The sequence below is a fragment of the Chelonia mydas genome, chromosome 9 (genome assembly GCF_015237465.2).
Source record: "Chelonia mydas isolate rCheMyd1 chromosome 9, rCheMyd1.pri.v2, whole genome shotgun sequence".
Lineage (NCBI taxonomy): Eukaryota > Metazoa > Chordata > Testudines > Cheloniidae > Chelonia > Chelonia mydas.
In genome coordinates this window covers 84,256,022-84,273,395 of record NC_057855.1, presented here as the reverse complement: position 1 = coordinate 84,273,395, position 17,374 = coordinate 84,256,022, and the positions used below count along the sequence as shown (strand labels likewise).

The window sequence follows — 17,374 nt, the reverse complement described above, 5'->3', positions numbered from 1 at the left end:
GCTAGGAAGGAGACGCAGTCCTGTGCAGGGCTCTGCCCTGTACGGTATTTTCCATGGAGGCAGCACAGGCAGGGAGACAGCCCCTCCCCGGCTGGAAACCCAGCAGTGGGGGAGCATGGAGACAGCAGGCGGCCGGGAGCAGACCACTCCCCGCGTTCCCTCTACAGCCCCCTACAGCGGCAGCGCCCCCAGCTCCGACTCCTCGCACTCTCCCAGCCCACCGCTGCGCCACGCCCACTAACACGAACCTACCCCGCCCACTCAGCTAAGCCCCACCCCTCTCCGGTCCCACCCTCCCCTGTCAGTCAAAGCGCTGCAGCCAATGGGCGCGAAGGGGAGGTGGGTTTCACGCTGACGCAGTGACGTAGGGATCGTGTGGTTCGGCGGAGGGAGGCCGCGCGGACGCAGGGCACGCAGCGCCGTCGGTTCCCCAAGATGGCGGCGGCCACCAGCGGCGAGATTTGTTGCGGCGAGGCGCCCGCGGGCGGAAAACGGGGCCACTTGGGCATCCCCGAGGCCGTGTTCGTGGTGAGAGCCGCTCCCGTCCCGCTAGGGGGGGCAGCGGGCGGAGCCGAGCCGGCGGCGCCGTGAGGGAGATGGGCCCGGGTCCGGTCCCGGCGCTGGGGTCCTGGGGTGGGAAGGCGGCACCTCGCCCATCCCTTCGGCCGCGCCCCGGGGTCCCTGCCAGGGCGTGGTTGGCTCTCCCCCACCTGCGGCTCGGGACGGGGGGTCCTGGGGGTGGCCCGCAGCTCCCCCGGGCTCGCGGGTTCTTTTGCGCTGGGGCGCTGCTGGGCCCCGTTTCCGTGCGGCGGGGGTAGGGGTTGGTGACGAGCAGGGAGGCTGCGCTCGGCGGGGTCGGGAGGGTCGCTCCTGCTGTAACCGCCCGCTCGGCGCGGGCCTTGGTCAGGGCGCGGGTCCTGCTCCCCCGGCTGCGCTGATAGCGGGCTGGGCTGCTGTGACTCACAACCGCAGTGGTGGGGGGCGCTTTGCGGGGCTGGGAGATAACCCTCGTGGATGCAGTTCTGGATTCAGCGCTGTCGCAACCTAGGTCGTGTCATCTGTGTGCCCCAGACTCAGATACTAATGCAGTTTCTGGTGGATGTGAGTGTGCGTTTAGGGGGTGGGTCGGTATCCGAAATCTGAGGTTTTCTTTTGTGTAAAGTCCTGTGAGGTCAAACTGAGCAGACTAGAGTCTTGTATCGTACAACTCAGTGATCCCTGGTTAGCCTATTGTCATCTGCATCCAAAGCAGCAATACTCGGTGCGAAATGCTCTGTCTTTATCTATCTGAAACCTTGCTTTCCCTTAAGGTGTCTTGATATCTCCAGAGCTCTTGGGGAAAACTGGTGTTGTCCTGTACAGAGAAATTATTTTGACTCTAAGGTGGTGAGCCATCTTTTTTCCTCTCAGAAAATTAAACAGAATCATGTATCTTTGAAACAAAGTGTGCTTTTTTGCTATATTGAATTTCCTTCAAAAGTCTGAGGGGGGAAAAATAAATCTGCATTATGATCAACTTGCCTTGATGACAGAGTTTAGACTGAAAACTGACATGACCAATGACTATATGTTGTTTAGTTTAGTCAGTATACTAACGAACTTGTAAAGGCAACCCGGTATTTAAAAAAGGAAAAGTGAGTTTGAAAAACCTTACTGGAAGGACTGAATATTGTGTAATGTGATGATGTTATAGGACATTTTTTAATAAATTCAAAATAATTTTAGGAAGAAAGAAGTTGCATTAATGGCTCCGAGAAGCATACTGTCTAGTTTGGTGTCTAGTCTTCAAGAGTGGCCACTACTAAATGTTTCACAGAAAATTGCTAGAATCCTTGTAATGGATATTTATTTACAGAATAATCTACTTATTTGGGAAGCGTCTAGTCAGTTAATACTTGCGACCAAAGCACGAGGGTTTATATTTATCATAACTTTCCTAGTTCTGTATAATTTTACTATGAATGTCCTTTGTATCCATACAAATGGCTAATCCTTTTTGATGCCTAAGACTGAGTTTGATATTGGGGCAAAAAGATTCACATGCATTTTATTTTTAAGTTTTAAACTTACCTTTCAAATTAATTGGCTGTCCCCTCATTCTTGTATTTTGAGAAACTTTGTTTATTAAGAGGGAATGCCTGAATGACCTTCTCTACCATTCATTAAATTAAGTCATGTTCCTTCTTATTCACGTCCCTTTTAAAGTAAGCAGTGAGCTCTTTTCCATCTCTCCTCATATAGAGCTCTTCCCATGCCTCTAATCATTTTCCTTACCCCTTTGATTTTTTATACATATAATTTTGTAGCATGGGCAGAACTGAACACTGGTCAGGATTTTCAGAGGTGACTTTAGGTGCTCAGTTTGACACTTCTTAAGTGTGACTTGATTTTCAGAAAGTGCTGACAAGTTGGGTGCACAATCACTCAACAGTTTAAAAATTGTTGGCTGTTATTCAAGACAAGGTAGTCCATCAACTTGTATAAAGGCAATACAATTTCAGAATTATTTCACGAACTAGTTCTTTCTATAGCTTGAGCATAAGCTTTTGTGAGCTACAGCTCACTTCATCGGATGCATGAGCTGTAGCTCACGAAAGCTTATGCTAAAATAAATGGGTTAGTCTCTAAGGTGCCACAAGTCCTCCTTTTCTTTTTGCGAATACAGACTAACACAGCTGCTACTCTGAAACCTTTCTATAGCTTATCACTTTGGTGTTTTGACTGCTACTGCACGTTGAACAGAAGTTTTTATTGAACTGTCGGTGATGACATCTAGAATTCTTCTTGAGTGCTATAGTTAATTTGAAACCCAGAATGTGTATATATATTTTAAGTTATTTTCCCCCATGTTATTGCCTTGCGTTTTCTAGCAATAAATTTCATTTGCCATTATCTATTCAACTGCCTAGCATTTAAGAAGAGACAAGCTTCTGAGATTCACAGAGCTTTTTTCAGACCTAAGGAAGAGCTCCAGGAAGCTCAAAAGCTTGTCCCTTCCACCAACAGAAATTGGTCCAATAAAAAGATATTACCTTGCCTATCTTGTATTTCTTATGTCCTAAACAGTGTCATTGGAAAATCTTAAACCATTTTGCTCTTTCTCTTGTCTCCCATTCCAATATTAATGAAAATATTAAACACCCCAGTATGGACCCTTAGGGTATATTTCATTATACAGCTTTTGCTACAATAAAAAGTTACCGTTTATTTTCCACTCTTTGCTTTTAGTCTCTTCCACACATTTTCAAGGGTATTTAGGCTCCTAGAGATGTAGTTAAGTGCCTAATGGGATTTTCAAAAGTACCTATGCACCAGACTCCCAATGATTTCATTAGTCACTTTCAAATATATGACAGAACAACCTCTATGCCATGATTACTTAGTTTAGGTTCCTTTCATCCTTACTACTTCTTGGTGAGGGATTTTGTGAAAGACTTCTTGAAAGTCCAAATCCATTATGTTCATCGGCTCTTTCCCCCAATATCTTGTTGCTTCACCAGAGAACTCTAGGAGACTGAAGAATCATAACTTTTTCCTTTACAGAAGCCATGCTGATCTGACTATTATATTATGTGAATTTAGGTATTTTATAATTCTTGAATTATTGCCATCAATTCACTTGGCAGTAAAGTAAGGTGCTCACTTGGCAGTAAAGTAAGGTTTGCAATATCCAGGATCATTCTTGCAGCTTGCTAGTGTCTAGTCCTCTGGCATAGTAGCTGATCTTAATGAGAGATTGCCTATTTTGTTAGTAACTTTTCCACCTCCTTCTTGAGTTCCTTCAGAACTCCTGAATGAGTGCTGTTGATCCTATTGACTAGTTGCTGTATAATTTGTTCAGCTCATTCTCTTTTGACACTTCAGTCTCTAAAAGAGTCTCCTTTTTATTACTTGAAGAGTAGTCAAGGTAGATATTGCCATGTAGTCTCTTAATTCTTTGCTTCTATTTTGACTTTTAGCTTTGTGTACCAGATCAAAAGTAGTGATTAGGTTTTACAAAGATTAAAAAGTTATGTTTCTCAGTGTGGGAAACTGACCTTTTCACGTACACCTACAGAACCGCTGCTACTGACAGTGTCATGCTACAGTACTTGGAAATTGATATTAACTTGGTACAGAAGGGATCTGGAGATATTTTTCCAAATGAATGAGGTGTCAAGTCTCATTGTATTACAAGTAGTTTTTAATGATGTTCCACTGGGGGTCCTGTCTTGAGTCTTTCATGTTTTATGGCTATTCTTATTGTGAATTCTTCTTCTAATGATATATTCTTGAAGTGCCTTGAAATTATTGATGCGTCTGCAGTGTCTGGCAGACCATCTCATGTAGGCAACCAATTCTCTGATGTGTCGGTTGATTGAAAAGTGTTAATGAAGGTGTTGGTGACTTTGTACACTGTTGAGAATGTTGTGTATGAATCCGTGTCTAAAAAGAGATTGATTCAGTATGGAGTATGTCACTCCTGTTCAATAGGTATGTTGGTAAGGATGATAAATGCACACGCTTTTTGACTTGACTGAATGTATAACACCTCATTGCCAATTAAAAGACCATCAGAGAGCCAAATTGTAACACAGTAGGGGATTGTTTGACAACTGGAAAAGCGATGATCATATTTTGTCATCTCCAGATGGAGAAGGTAAGATGCCTTTAGTGAGCTGCTGAAATTCGCAAGTGAAAGTAAGAGTAAGAACTAGCACAGTTAATGCAGCCCCATGAGTTGGGTGCCACAGCTGGAATCTTTTTGTAAACTGTTTACCTGGGAAAGCTGCTTGAAGTCTGTTGTGGGGTTTTGTGAACCAGTTTTACAAGTTGGTCCTAATACACTTTTTGCAAGCTGTCTTCCAGAGGCAGGAATGTGTTTTCCTAGTTAAGGAATTAGTCTGGGAAGATGAAGTTTTTGTGATTATAGATCATGCTTATATGGTGCCTTGCATCCAAAAGGTGCTACATAAATAGAGTCTTTGAAATGCAGTCTCTTGACTCCTGGTCTAGTGTCTTGTCCACGAGACTTTGTAGATTATGTATCAGGAGGCAGCAATGTGAACTCCTACTTCAGATGAAGCTTGGAATTCACATTTGGTTGTTGGCTCTATGCTGAGAAAGCAGGTTGACTGCACTTGCCTATTTGGGCAAGTGCACAGTGAGTCTCGTTAGCCCAAGGGGATTTATGCTGTCAGTGGCATAGTAAACTATAATAAAACCAACCACTCACCTGCCTATTTAAATATCACTGCAATAAAGCACCATAAACATACACAGTCTATATTAATGGAATTGTTGGGGTTTTTTTGCATTAGTAAAAAATGGAAGCCTCAAATATAAAAGAGTAAATTGAGAAAGGGCCTTTTTTTTTTTTTTGGTCATCTAGCAGGATATATGTATAAACAAACGCGGTCAAACCAATAGCTTGTGAATGAACTGTAATCACATTTCTTTAACATGAATGTCACTACTTTCCTGACAAAATACTCAACAAGAAATCTAAAAGTAGTGGCCCTAGAAAGATTAATTCTTTGTATTGCAAAAGTGCCTAGAAGTCCCAACAAAGATCATGGCCCCTTTGCCCTAGGCACTTTATTTATATATAGTAAGATGGTCTCTGTCCCAAAGAGCTTACAATTTGAATAGCCAAAGAGTGTGAAAAGGAAGTATGATCTGTATTTTACAGATGGGGAAACTGAAATACAAAGAGGTTAGGTGATACTACACTTTCGAATGGAAAAGAAGATACAGTTTCATGTTGCATGTGGCTGAAACTGTAAGGTATATGCACCAACAACTCTAGCATTGTGAAATACCTTCTGTGTCCACTGGACATGATCTAGGTTCTAGGCAAGCAAAGATCTGAGTGATGTGTCAAGGGAAAATAACGATTGAAGGTATAAAATCACTTTTAGTGCAAAATAACTTTTGTTTACCTAATCTTTCTGATCACATAATTAGATCTTGGGTTTCTGTAAAATTCTTAATTTTATCTTTTTCTTAAAGGAGGATGTAGATTCTTTTATGAAACAGCCTGGAAATGAAACTGCAGATGTAGTGCTTAAGAAGCTGGATGAACAATATCAGAAATATAAATTTATGGAACTTAACCTTGCTCAGAAGAAAAGGAGGTGAGTTACAATTTTTTTCAAAGTTTGGAAATTGAAAATAAGACTTCAAAAAAAGGTTATATTTTGTTTAATATTTCCAACTGCCTTAAGAAGTGACAGGAAGTATTAGCAGTGCCAATAATGCAGTAGATTTAGAAAGGTGCAACTTCATGTTGTTTTTCCCACAGACTGATCAGCAGTGTCAGTAAGCCTGAGTTTATAGCTTGATAGACTTTAAGGCCAGAAATGACTACTGTGACTGTTTAGTCTGACCGCCTGCATAACACAGGTCATAAAATTTCACCAAGGCACTTTTACACCAAGCCGGTAACTTTTGTTTACTTTTTATTTTTATATAAAATATAAACACATAATAAAACAAAACCTATATAAATATAGGCTCAAGATAGAAATAGCATAAACATAACAAAATTTAACATTCATTGTTTGCAAAATCTGGAAAAAGCAAAGAAAAAACCCCAAACCTGCAGAGGTCATGCAAGGCATCAGTTATTAAAGTGACTAAATAGATAAGTGAGAACATAACCTACAAGTTTCGGGACTAGTATATCCTAAACTGCAAAAGTATGCAGTAGTTTCATGTATGATCAGACATTCTCAATTTTTCCAAGTGTTTCTGTTACAGTCATTTTTTTCCATTAATACAATAGTAGAGCGCTCACTATGCCAGTCTGTATATGAGGGAGGAATTGCAGATTTCCCATTTTTTCAAAATAAGTCTTGTGGCCACTAAAATAGTTACTGCAGTCCATTTCTTAATGTTAACTGGTAGAACCAACTCATCCAGCACCTTTAAAATTCATAAGCTTGGAGAAGGAAAGAGAGCATCACTTAATTTTTGAGAGCGCACTGACTATGGTGTTTCAGAACACATGCATTTTTTGACAGGTATAGAGAATGTGTGAAAGCCCATAACTTCTGCTTTAGCAAGTTATCTTTTTAGAAAGACATCAAGTCTTGATTTAAATACTTTCACAACTTTTTGGTGTTACTAAAATGAAATAAGATGCCCTAGGGTCTGGGAACTGCATTGTGGCAGCTTGCCTGCTTGGCTGCCCAGTTGCTTGTGAACCTAAGGAGTTGACTGAAATTGAAATGATTGTCAGATCCACTGCTCCCTGCCACTGAATAGCACTGTGAACTGACCAGGCTTTATTAATTTTACTCAGCTGCTACTTTTGGAGAAAGCTGTGAGCAATAACAGAAGCAGATACTGGGGCTTGCTTTTATTGAGGGGGATCCTTATCTATGAATAACTCCACTGACTGCCTTTGCAGCCAACCTGGCAAGCTGCTGTGGAGTCTGGGTTGCCAAAGAGATGGAGGCACGAGTGGGGGAGCTGGCAGTAAACCAAGCAAGTTTCCATTAAAGGATTTGCCCAAATTACCACATTCCCACAGAACTTTTCAATTTTGATTAATCAGCATTTTCTGATGAATGTTCTATCAGAAAATTTCTGACCAGCTCTAATTTTAATTCTTCGCTCAGAGTAACATGCTTGTTCCATCAGAATTTTCCTTGTATTCATTGTATTGATTAGAATGTTGGAACGTGCCAGGTACACCCAGCCTCCCTAGTTAAGTGTACTTGCTAGATATCTTATATATTCAGAAGTGAAGTATTTGTGTTAAATTCTAGGCCTAATTATGACTTTAACAGCTGATTAAAATGAATAGAGAAGGTCTGTAGAACTTGAGTTTCTAAAATTAAAAAGAAAAGGTTGGATTATATAATAGCTAATTGTTTGGGGAATCTTATCTGTATGTGCAAAATACTAAATTATGACTCTTGTTAATTCACAGGCTAAAAAGTCAGATTCCTGAAATTAAACAGACATTAGACATTTTAAAATATATGCAGAAGAAAAAGGTAAACTATTTTGATTATTTAATGGGGTATGAATAAATAAAGCTAACAGCTTTTCCATACTAGCAGAAAACATAAAAGCGAATTATGTATGCTCTCCAAAACATTTATTGAAATAAGTTATAGTGGAATTATTCTTAAGGCATATAACTTTATTTACTAGCTTTCAGAAAGTTAACATTCCCGCTGTAAACTTCACTTTTAATAGGTGCAAATGATGCACTAAGCTTGGGCTCCATGGACTGTTAGTCTTTGTAGCCATTTCTAATTTGTGTATAAAATCACCACCTTATAACATGCTGTCCTCAAACTTGGGGTTTTAACTTCTATTTTGAAGTAAAAGCTTACAGTAGTCCCCCGAAAGTTTAATAGTCATATATTACTTTAAAAAAAAAAAAAAGCTGAAAAGTATGTTCTTTACTCTAGTTTCTGTATGCTGTCTTAACCATTTGCAATGCAAGTAGCAACTTCAAGTTCTGTGATCTATCTTAAGGAATCCACAAACCCAATGGAGACCAGATTTTTATTGGCAGATAACCTCTACTGTAAAGCATCAGTTCCTCCTACGGATAAAGTCTGTTTGTGGTTGGGGGTAAGTAACTACAGAATGCCTCTAAAATATTTTTAAATAATTGTTTATCTCTACCACTCACAGCAGGACAAAATTCTGTGCAATCATTGAGTTTAATGGAATTGTATGAAGTATAGGGAAAGTTAAGTACCTGGTGTAATTTCTAAAAGTGTAATTATGGCCAAAACTAGAAAAACAGCACATTTAGGTGATCAAGTAATTGGTCCCTACTCCAGCTTCCAGTGGGAGTTCAGTGCAAAAAGGTCTTCATGGAATAGTAGGTACTAGATTCTGGACAAGTAACTTGCATAACTATAGTCTTAATTTACAAGACACCACAAGGCTAAGAAAATGCTGTAAAATTTTCAGTGCAATAATTTATGCAATTATACGCTGAAGGGAGACACTGTGGTGTTTGTTTTTGAAAAGCAGTGTCTTTGTTTCTTTTCCCATCTCTTCCATTTCTAACTTATGCCTTACCACTTGTAAGCTCTTTGGGGTATGGACAGGTTTTTTGTTCTGTGTTTATACAGCATCTAGCTCAATGGGGTTTTGGTTCATGACTGGGGCTCATAGTCACTATGGTAATACAAATTAATACTGCAGTAATAGACATTTTAAAAATATCTGAGAGAACCCTTTAGATTCAACTTTGGGTCTGAAAATCAAGCTGTATTCTTTTTGGCTTTTGCATCAGTAATTAAGATTCTTCAGCTACCCCTGTGCAGCCCCATTGTCTTTGGAACTTAGCTAAGCTGTGCCAAGTCAGGTGGAGGGCCGACTGGTATGTCAAAGCACAAACCAGAACAGACTCCAGCTCTCTCTCCTCCCTAGCTGTTGGCTCTGCAGGGGTAATGGGAGTCCCAAGTAGTGACACACTTTTTCGAGGGGTAAAGTCAAATGGGCTAAAACTGTTAAGGAAGAAGCTGGCATTTTTATATGGTGACTTTTTCTAACCATAATTGTACATTTTCAGTTTGCTTTTTCTTACTTTATGTATAATGACCAACAACTGTCAATAAATTCGGAGCTGTGAATATTTAACTCGCAATCTTGTTGATTATGCTTGCAGCAGAACATGATGTAGCTAGTCTGCAGTTTACATTGACTCTGCTGCTTGCAACAATAAAAACTGTTTTGTCTGTGAAGTAAACCTTACAGGGCAATTTCAACATGTTAGGGACTTAATTTAATCCGTTTTATTTAACGCTCACACTTTTTTCTGATGAGCCATAAATTCCAATTTGGCTTTTCTTTAAGATTAAATTAATCAGAATGATTAATTATAGGTATTTCATTATTGCACTGTGGTTCAGAATACGGTTCAGAATACCACTCCACCACTGCCTTGAAGGCACATGCCCAGTAAAACAGTTTGTTTTGACAATTAGGTCTGCTAATATTTTTCTGTTTGTCTTCTGTATGTTTAGCCATATATTGCCTCTTACTATCCTATTCACGAAGTATCTACATTGTATTTCAAATGAGGAAAGGATTTGTCTTGTATCTTACATATTTATAGGGCACTTGTCAACTTTGTATCTAAGCCCAGATAACGGGTTGGCTGGGTCAAAGGTTTTAAACAAAAGAGACCTCTAAGTACTTAAGCGGTATCAAGCAGGGATATTCTGTGTTCATACCTTTCCTTAACTGCAAAGATAACTAACTTACTAATGTTTATTTTGAGACCACTAAGTCCCTGAACTCCCCATGCCAGAGCTGAGTCTCCTGGTTAGGACAAAAACATGGTCTGCACACAGAGCTATATGATGCTCTCTTACTCAAGTTATCTGCACAAAGGCACTCTTAGTATGGAATAAGAGTGTCCACGGGGGCAGTTAGTGCACACTAGCTATTTTAGGCTTTATCCTTATGAAGACAAGCACTTAGTGAGGGCTTGAAGTACGGAAGTTTTGGAAACGTTTAGAACTTCATTCCAACCTGAGCATCCTTTATTAAATGTCAGCTTTTCTGAAGGATTTCTCCCTGGTCCCCATCAGTGTAAGAGCCTGCCTGCAGAATTCATATAGCTTTGGCTCCATGAAAGCTGTTGCGGGCTTTTGGGTGTGGTGTATTCACATTCATTTACAACTGTCAAAATGTGGGGCCAGTGGCTTTTTTGCATTGAATATTTGTTGCCATTAACTTGTATTCACACAAAAATAAACCTGCCACAAAAAATTAGTCATGCTAACAATGCATTTTATGACAGGTTTTATGCAGTTTTTGGGCATGCCTTGACCTTACTGCCTCCTCATGGCTTACAGCATATACTGGTTTGTATTGGGCTGTGTATGCTCTGTTTCTAATTGCTTTCTTGAAAAGTTAAGGCTTTCTTTGTCAAGGAAAAAAGAATTACTAATATAGTGCATCCTCGGTCTCATGGAGGCTACCTGTAGGAGTTCTTGTTCCAGAGTCATAAGAAGTAGCATACACTGATCCAAGCCAATGCTGACATTTTTTTCTGTGGAATGTTTGCTCAATGTTGGTGGTTCCTTTTTTTGCCCCACAATCCTTCAAGAATGTATGCTAATGTTGTCTTCCACTATTAAGTGCCAACCTGCCATTTATGCCTTTGAAAATCACTCCCAGAATTAATTTAATAGTCTGGAAGATAGAAGAGCTCTGTTATATCTCTAACTCTGATTCTGTGAAATTCCACTGAATGACGATGCACTTGACGACTGATGCTAGTTGCTACATAGATATGAAATTGTAAGCACCGGTCTCCAAATAAAGAATAATGTTGAAAAACTGTATATAACTCTTACTCAGTACTCACAAAGGACAAAACTTCTCTGGGGTCTTCAGCACCTTCACTTGACGTTGTTGGTCTTTCGACATGGGAACTCATGCACCGAGAGAACAACATATTAGTGATAAGATCTGCCATGTATATGTCAAAAAAGAATTTTGTCCTAAATTGCGTCAGATGGTTTTGTTGATTTGTTGTTGGGGATATTAGGGTAAGAGCATTCTGCTGTTAGTCTTCTGGAAACATCCAGATTCATTAAAAGTAGTATATTTTTAACATTTTGAAGATATTTTGGAGAAACTCTTGCTGAGGGAGCCCTCTTCCATTTTGAAAAGAAATGTTAGAATTGTGTTAATTAAAATGTATGTAATTCTGAAAACACTAAAATCTTGCTTTTGTTTTTATTGACTGCTGTCCACAAATGCAGCAAGCATCCATTTGTTGCTTAAAATGACATGGGGAGAAATATTTGCAAGTCTTTTGTGGGTTTTACTTAAATACTGAGGTGATAAAGGCCACAAATAGATCCCTGCATTGCACTTCCTTTTTGTTTACCTAGCTAGCTTTGGTGTATATCTGTGAGTGTCTATCTACATAGTAGGTTAGAATCAGTCTGAAACATTTGTAACATTCCTCTTGGAAAGTGTTACTGTTTTCCTTAAGGTGTTCAACCTAGAGTAAAAGCTATATTAAAATTAAATATCTTTTCTTTTAGGCCAATGTGATGCTTGAATATGATATTGATGAAGCCCAGGCTCTGTTAGAAAAGAATCTGTCTACAGCCACAAGAAATCTTGAGTCTCTAGAGGAAGACCTGGATTTTCTTAGAGATCAGTTCACCACCACAGAAGTTAGTATCCTTTTGGAGGAAAAAAAACAACTTTTAATTTAAACACTGGTACAAATTTTTCTCACCTTTCCACAGATAAATATATTTTTAGAAAGAGAAATGCATTATTCAGCTTTGTTTATGTGCTTTCTCTAACCAGAGTAGTGGATGGAGGATTAGCAAGTAGCTGTCTTGAATGGTAATGGTGGACTTTGTCTCAAATTCTGAGCAAGGGAAGGGACAGTTCAATGTAACACAGCTAGTCCCTGTTGGAATTCCATCTCTTAACAGACAGAGCTGGAAAATGGGCTACGAATGCAACTTGTTGTGATGGGCACTGCAGTTCTAAGTGGGTAACTTGAGGACATAGACTAGTACTTAGAGTTGGTAGCCAATTGGATTTATTGACACTTCAGAGCAAAATGGTTCCTTGGCACGACTCTGGATAGTACACAAGTGGTGGTCTTTGTGTTCTCCACCAGCAGAATACCTAATTCAACTGCCACCTTGATGCTCTTGTGAGCAAGAAAGCCAGTGCTGGAACCATGTTAACGAACCTCTCTGGGGAGTCTTGATAGTATCACATTCATTTTGCATTATGTTTTTGAATTGTCTGCTTCAAACCTGCCTTTAGCAATGAGCACAGATTATTTACCTAGTTGAAGACTGATACTTTAGCTATTAGGGTTTCAAATGTTGCCGATGTTAAAGGACATTCAGTGCTGAATAAAGTCATGAATGGCTGAAATAGGTAAACGTTGCAACCAAAAAGGGATAAGTTGTAACTGGAAGCAGTTTTAGCTTTGGCACATAGGAGTGGAAGTAAATATGAAGGGAGAAATGTTTGTGCAAAAATATGTAATTGTTAGCATGGAGATCCTCTGAACAGGGGAGTGACCATGATTAGTGACTATGTATAGCTGCCCTGTCAGTTGTCACAATTTCCACAGCATCAAGGTTCTGCACTGCAGTCAACTGTTCTGTTAATCGGTTTCTGTATTGTCTGTCATGCATCAGTGAAACAAGCAAGATTAACTTGGATTGAACATACATGGGTGGTTCTGCAATTAGTTATCTCTTTTTGCATTATAGCAGCTTCCTTAACTATACCCTCAGATATGGCTAGAGTTTATAACTGGGACGTAAAGAGAAGAAACAAGGATGACCCTTCCAAAAACAAAGCATAGGTCTAACAATTTTAAATGTGCTTACGATTTCCAAATATTTTTATTTTAAACACCCCCAAAATTCATCCTTAAGGGACTGAGTTAAGTTAATCATTTCGATAAATGATAAAAATATAAAATCAGTAATAATGGTGAGCGCCATTTTATTTATTTGTAAACTCACAATTTGGTTTCATGCATGCTTCATGAAATTATGAATTATTTGAAAGGATACCACATGATCCAACAAAGGACATAGCATTTTTGACCAGTTCAATCTGTTTGTCATAAGTAAATTCTTTACCTGAAGGTTTGTCTAAAAATGTGCGGTGCATGTATGAAATTGAGTTTAGGACATTTTATAAGGTTATTGTAATGTAAGGGTTTACTTGTTTATGTTTGCTGATGTGTTGTATACACTTGATGAGGTTAAAAATAACTTTAGGGTGGGGAAGACATGTGGCTGATATTTTAGCAAACAGAGAAAATACAGTGAAATCCTGGATTTTGTTTCTTAGTCAATTACTGCTTTGGCAACATCAACCTATAAGCATTCCCAGAGATCCACTTTGGATAAACTTGATTTTAATCACGTTTGGGTTAGCCAACTGATAGCTACTGAATTTTCTGCACTTTACATACAACAGTTCATGATCTGTCTTCAGAAAAGAACAATTAATGGATTTCATTCAATAAACAGCACAAGCTATGTCAAGACTGCACATCGTCTCACCCCAGGCCCCGTTCACATACACGCACACTGTTTATCTTTGCAAATATATAGAACTAGGACTTCAAAATGCTAATATCCTATAATACAAGAAAACCCCCACTTACAGCCCTGAGACAAGAAGATGACTAGTTCAAATGTCTTAACACTTTTGCAAAGCCTCCTAGGTGAAACCTGTATTAAATATGGACGGTCTGTTTGAGCATAGCTTCTGTTATAAACAGGCTGAATATTTTTTTCAGTTATAATGAAGCCTCACAAGATTGTTGCCTTTACCTCTGCAGTTTCCTCCTAAAACAAAATGCACACATGGTGGTGAAATTAGTGGTTAGTATTTACACTGCTGAGTGACTGGTAATACAGGTTTTGCTAGAAAATAAATGCAAATGTTAACTGTTCTATCTTCATGTAATAAACAATATACCTGTAAAGTTTTTGTACTTTTATTTCATGATATTAAAATAGTGAAACTCAACACTTGTGGCAAACATCTCTTCTGTGAATCTTTCTTTTTCAGTATAAGATTACAAGTCTTGCACCTAAACTTGTATAACTCTTCAGTACCTTGGAGGGGGAAGAGAAACTTTGGGTGAAGCAACAGGTAAAGAAATTCTCTAGACTGAAGAGGGGAGAGATGTGTCATAGAATCCCAGGATTGGAAGGGACCTCAGGAGGTCATCTAGTCCAACCCCCTGCTCAAAACAGGACCAATCCCCAATTTTCTGCCCCAGATCCCTAGATGGCCCTCTCAAGGATTGAACTCACAACCCTGGGTTTAGCAGGCCAATGCTCAAACCACTGAGCTATGCCTCCCCCTGACAGGAGGAGGTTACTTGTAGCCCCAAGGAGACACTTCCATGGTGGGAAGCAGGATTTGAGGACTGAATATGTAGAAGGGATAGGTATTAATGTTAGAGGCCCCAGCTACAATTTGGCAGTCTCCTGATTGGGAGTAGTCCAAGCTAATTCCAGGATCTCAAGTTTGAGAGCTGGGGAGACAGATTAGGAGAAGAAAGTGAAGAGTTCGGTGTTTATCACATTTCAACAAATCAGTGGACCATCCACAAGGAGATGAGGATAGGCAAGTAGACTGCAATCTTAACAAAGAAGTGACACTCTCTAGGTCAATGACGAGACCCTACTTTCTTACTAAAAGAGCACAAAAATTAAATATATATACCCAGGGTTTCCAGTGAGAGTCTGATTTAAATTATCTACTAGTTCCTAACCTTTCTGAGATCAAGACCCATATTTATGATCTGTACCTGGGCATGCCATAGCTATTGCAGTTGTTGCATCTTACCTGTTTCTTGTCCTTTCTTTCTTTTCTCTGTACCTGATGTGTTTTTGCTTCACCTCAGCTGACTTCCTTCTTCTGTACTGTAAAGGAAGCAGTTTCTCATTTCTCTTCCAGCTCCCTCCTAATTCCCTCCACTCCTTCCCTTTCTTCAGTTAACCTTTGGCTCTCGTTTCTCCCTTGGTGTTCCCCTTCCCCCCAGCTCCCTCTGTCATGCTTGGCCCATCATGGTGGCTGACTTTTTGTCCCCAGAATGCAGGCTTCTCTGCTGACTGCTAATTAACTTTCTCCAGTGCTCCCAGCTTCACGCTGCTGATAAGTTGAGTAGCCGGAGTGTGGCTCTAGAACAATCCGCAGAGGACCAGAGCTGGGAGCAAACTGCCTCTGATAGAGAGAAGCAGCCCATGCCCTGGGGGCAGGAAGTTGCTGATTAGCTTGCTGTCTAGGCCGGGGCAGCAGTTCCTTGGCCTGGGTTCAAAAGCTGGCAGTCAAACCGGGAGTACTGGTGGCTATTCTGCTTAGCATTTGTCCCTTGTACTTGCCAGGGAGATCCATATCAGCAGTGGCACTGGGACAGGGACACAGTAGCAAGGATTTTGTGGTGGCCTGCACTACCTATGTGATCCTGGAGAAGAGCACGTGATGCCAAATGGTGCAGACAGCTTAGGTGCCACTGCCCTCACTCGGCTTCCTGACTCCAACCTCCTAGCAAGTGACTGCTTCTTCAGGGGCTGGGAGCGGGGGGAAGGAATCTTGTGGTTTACCAACCCTCCTTGACTCTCTCCCCAGATGGATTTTATATACATGTCCATTCAGAACTACCCTCCTAGTGTGACTTGTGAATGCTTGTGCCAGGCTGGTCCCCTACTCCCAAGAATTACCTGCAGGAATTTGGTGCACAGCATTTGCAGACTGTCTGTTGGGGCATGGTGATTTAATTAGCAGAGATGGGGCAAAATTCATTGGATAAACTGTTAGGAATTAGTTGCCTACCTCTAGCTTTAAGAGGCTAAGAGAGGAAGTGAGTACGCAGAGTGGGAGTGTGTTGGCCATTGGAATGGGGTAATTATCGCTAATGGGATTAGGAAGCTTCTGCTGTTTGTTCTGCTTTCCTAGCCCCATTGCCCCCAGTTACTGCTAGCTGCAGCATGCTCAGGCTTGGCTCATCTCTCTGTGCCAGACTGTTTGCTCCTTCTCTATGCTGAATGCAGCAGTAGACAAGAAAGGGGTTAGTGGATTGTTGCTAGAGCTGGCAGCCATAGGTAGTGGAATGGCCCAAAAGATGAGAAGGAATCACATGATGTTTCTGGTGAAGTGAGGGGCAACTGCAGGCCCATGCAGTTTTCCACTGTTCTGCCCCGGCACCCTCTCCCACACGGTGGATTAGTATGAGTCTCACATCGGGAATTTCTGCCTGTTGTAAAGCTGCTCTCTTTTTGGATGGCTTCAAGGCAGTGATTGCATTTCTCCACCGTGCCCAGTAAAAAGTCAAGCTAAACATTTACAAGCCAGCAAACCTATTATTAGCTAGTGCTTTGGAGTAGAGAGGGATCAGCAATAAAACCCAAACAGTATCCCCACCGGTTGCACCTAACACACAATCCTGAGAATTTGCTTTAAGCATAAGGAGCAAGCAGAGCCATTCTGTTCATGGTGCAAGCAGTGGGGGCCACCCTGAAAAGAGATTGAAACCTTTACGTAAACTTATAAAATGTCTCTCCACTACACATAGACGTGCTAAGGGGTTTCTGAACTGCTCCCCATTCCAGGCTAACTGGTCTCTGAACGGTGGAATATATCCTTATGCATACAGCCTACAGACAACGATAACCTTGCTCTGTTTTTTGTTTTTAAACTGTTCTTTAGGATTTGATTGCAAATCCTAGATATTAAATAATGGTGCTTTGAAGGAAAATACCTACAGATGGTCTAACACTGCAGATTCTGGCTATTTAGTCTCATTCTTATATTTATAGTCTCAAGTTCTCTTTGCTTTATATGGGGACAAATCAGCAGCTGGTAGAAGGTGTTCTAGCTTCACTGA

General features: G+C 40.5%; 1 protein-coding gene across 3 annotated transcripts; it reads left to right on the top strand.

Moving 5' to 3' along the window:
• The first annotated feature begins 340 nt into the window (after positions 1-340).
• Positions 341-14,508, top strand: VBP1 (VHL binding protein 1). Of its 3 annotated transcripts, none has more exons than XM_037908928.2 (6): positions 341-528; positions 5,992-6,116; positions 7,919-7,985; positions 8,476-8,574; positions 12,024-12,162; positions 13,254-14,508. In XM_037908928.2, exons 1-6 carry the CDS (start codon positions 436-438, stop codon positions 13,322-13,324), a joined length of 594 nt encoding a protein of 197 aa, XP_037764856.1. In that variant the 5' UTR covers positions 341-435; the 3' UTR covers positions 13,325-14,508. The 3 variants fall into 3 exon arrangements, with proteins under 3 accessions (XP_037764856.1, XP_043378135.1, XP_043378136.1); XM_043522200.1 differs by lacking the exon at positions 341-528 and adding an exon at positions 1,316-1,383; XM_043522201.1 differs by lacking the exon at positions 341-528 and adding an exon at positions 5,684-5,882.
• Positions 14,509-17,374: the final 2,866 nt, after the last annotated feature.

Excerpts from the sequence above, each read along its gene's own strand:
- VBP1 (XM_037908928.2), top strand. The coding sequence starts at position 436 with ATGGCGGCGGCCACCAGCGGCGAGATTTGTTGCGGCGAGGCGCCCGCG. Across the intron at positions 529-5,991 it reads TCCCCGAGGCCGTGTTCGTG|GAGGATGTAGATTCTTTTAT; the intron begins GTGAGAGCCGCT and ends TTTTTCTTAAAG. Across the intron at positions 12,163-13,253 it reads GTTCACCACCACAGAAGTTA|ATATGGCTAGAGTTTATAAC; the intron begins GTATCCTTTTGG and ends CTATACCCTCAG.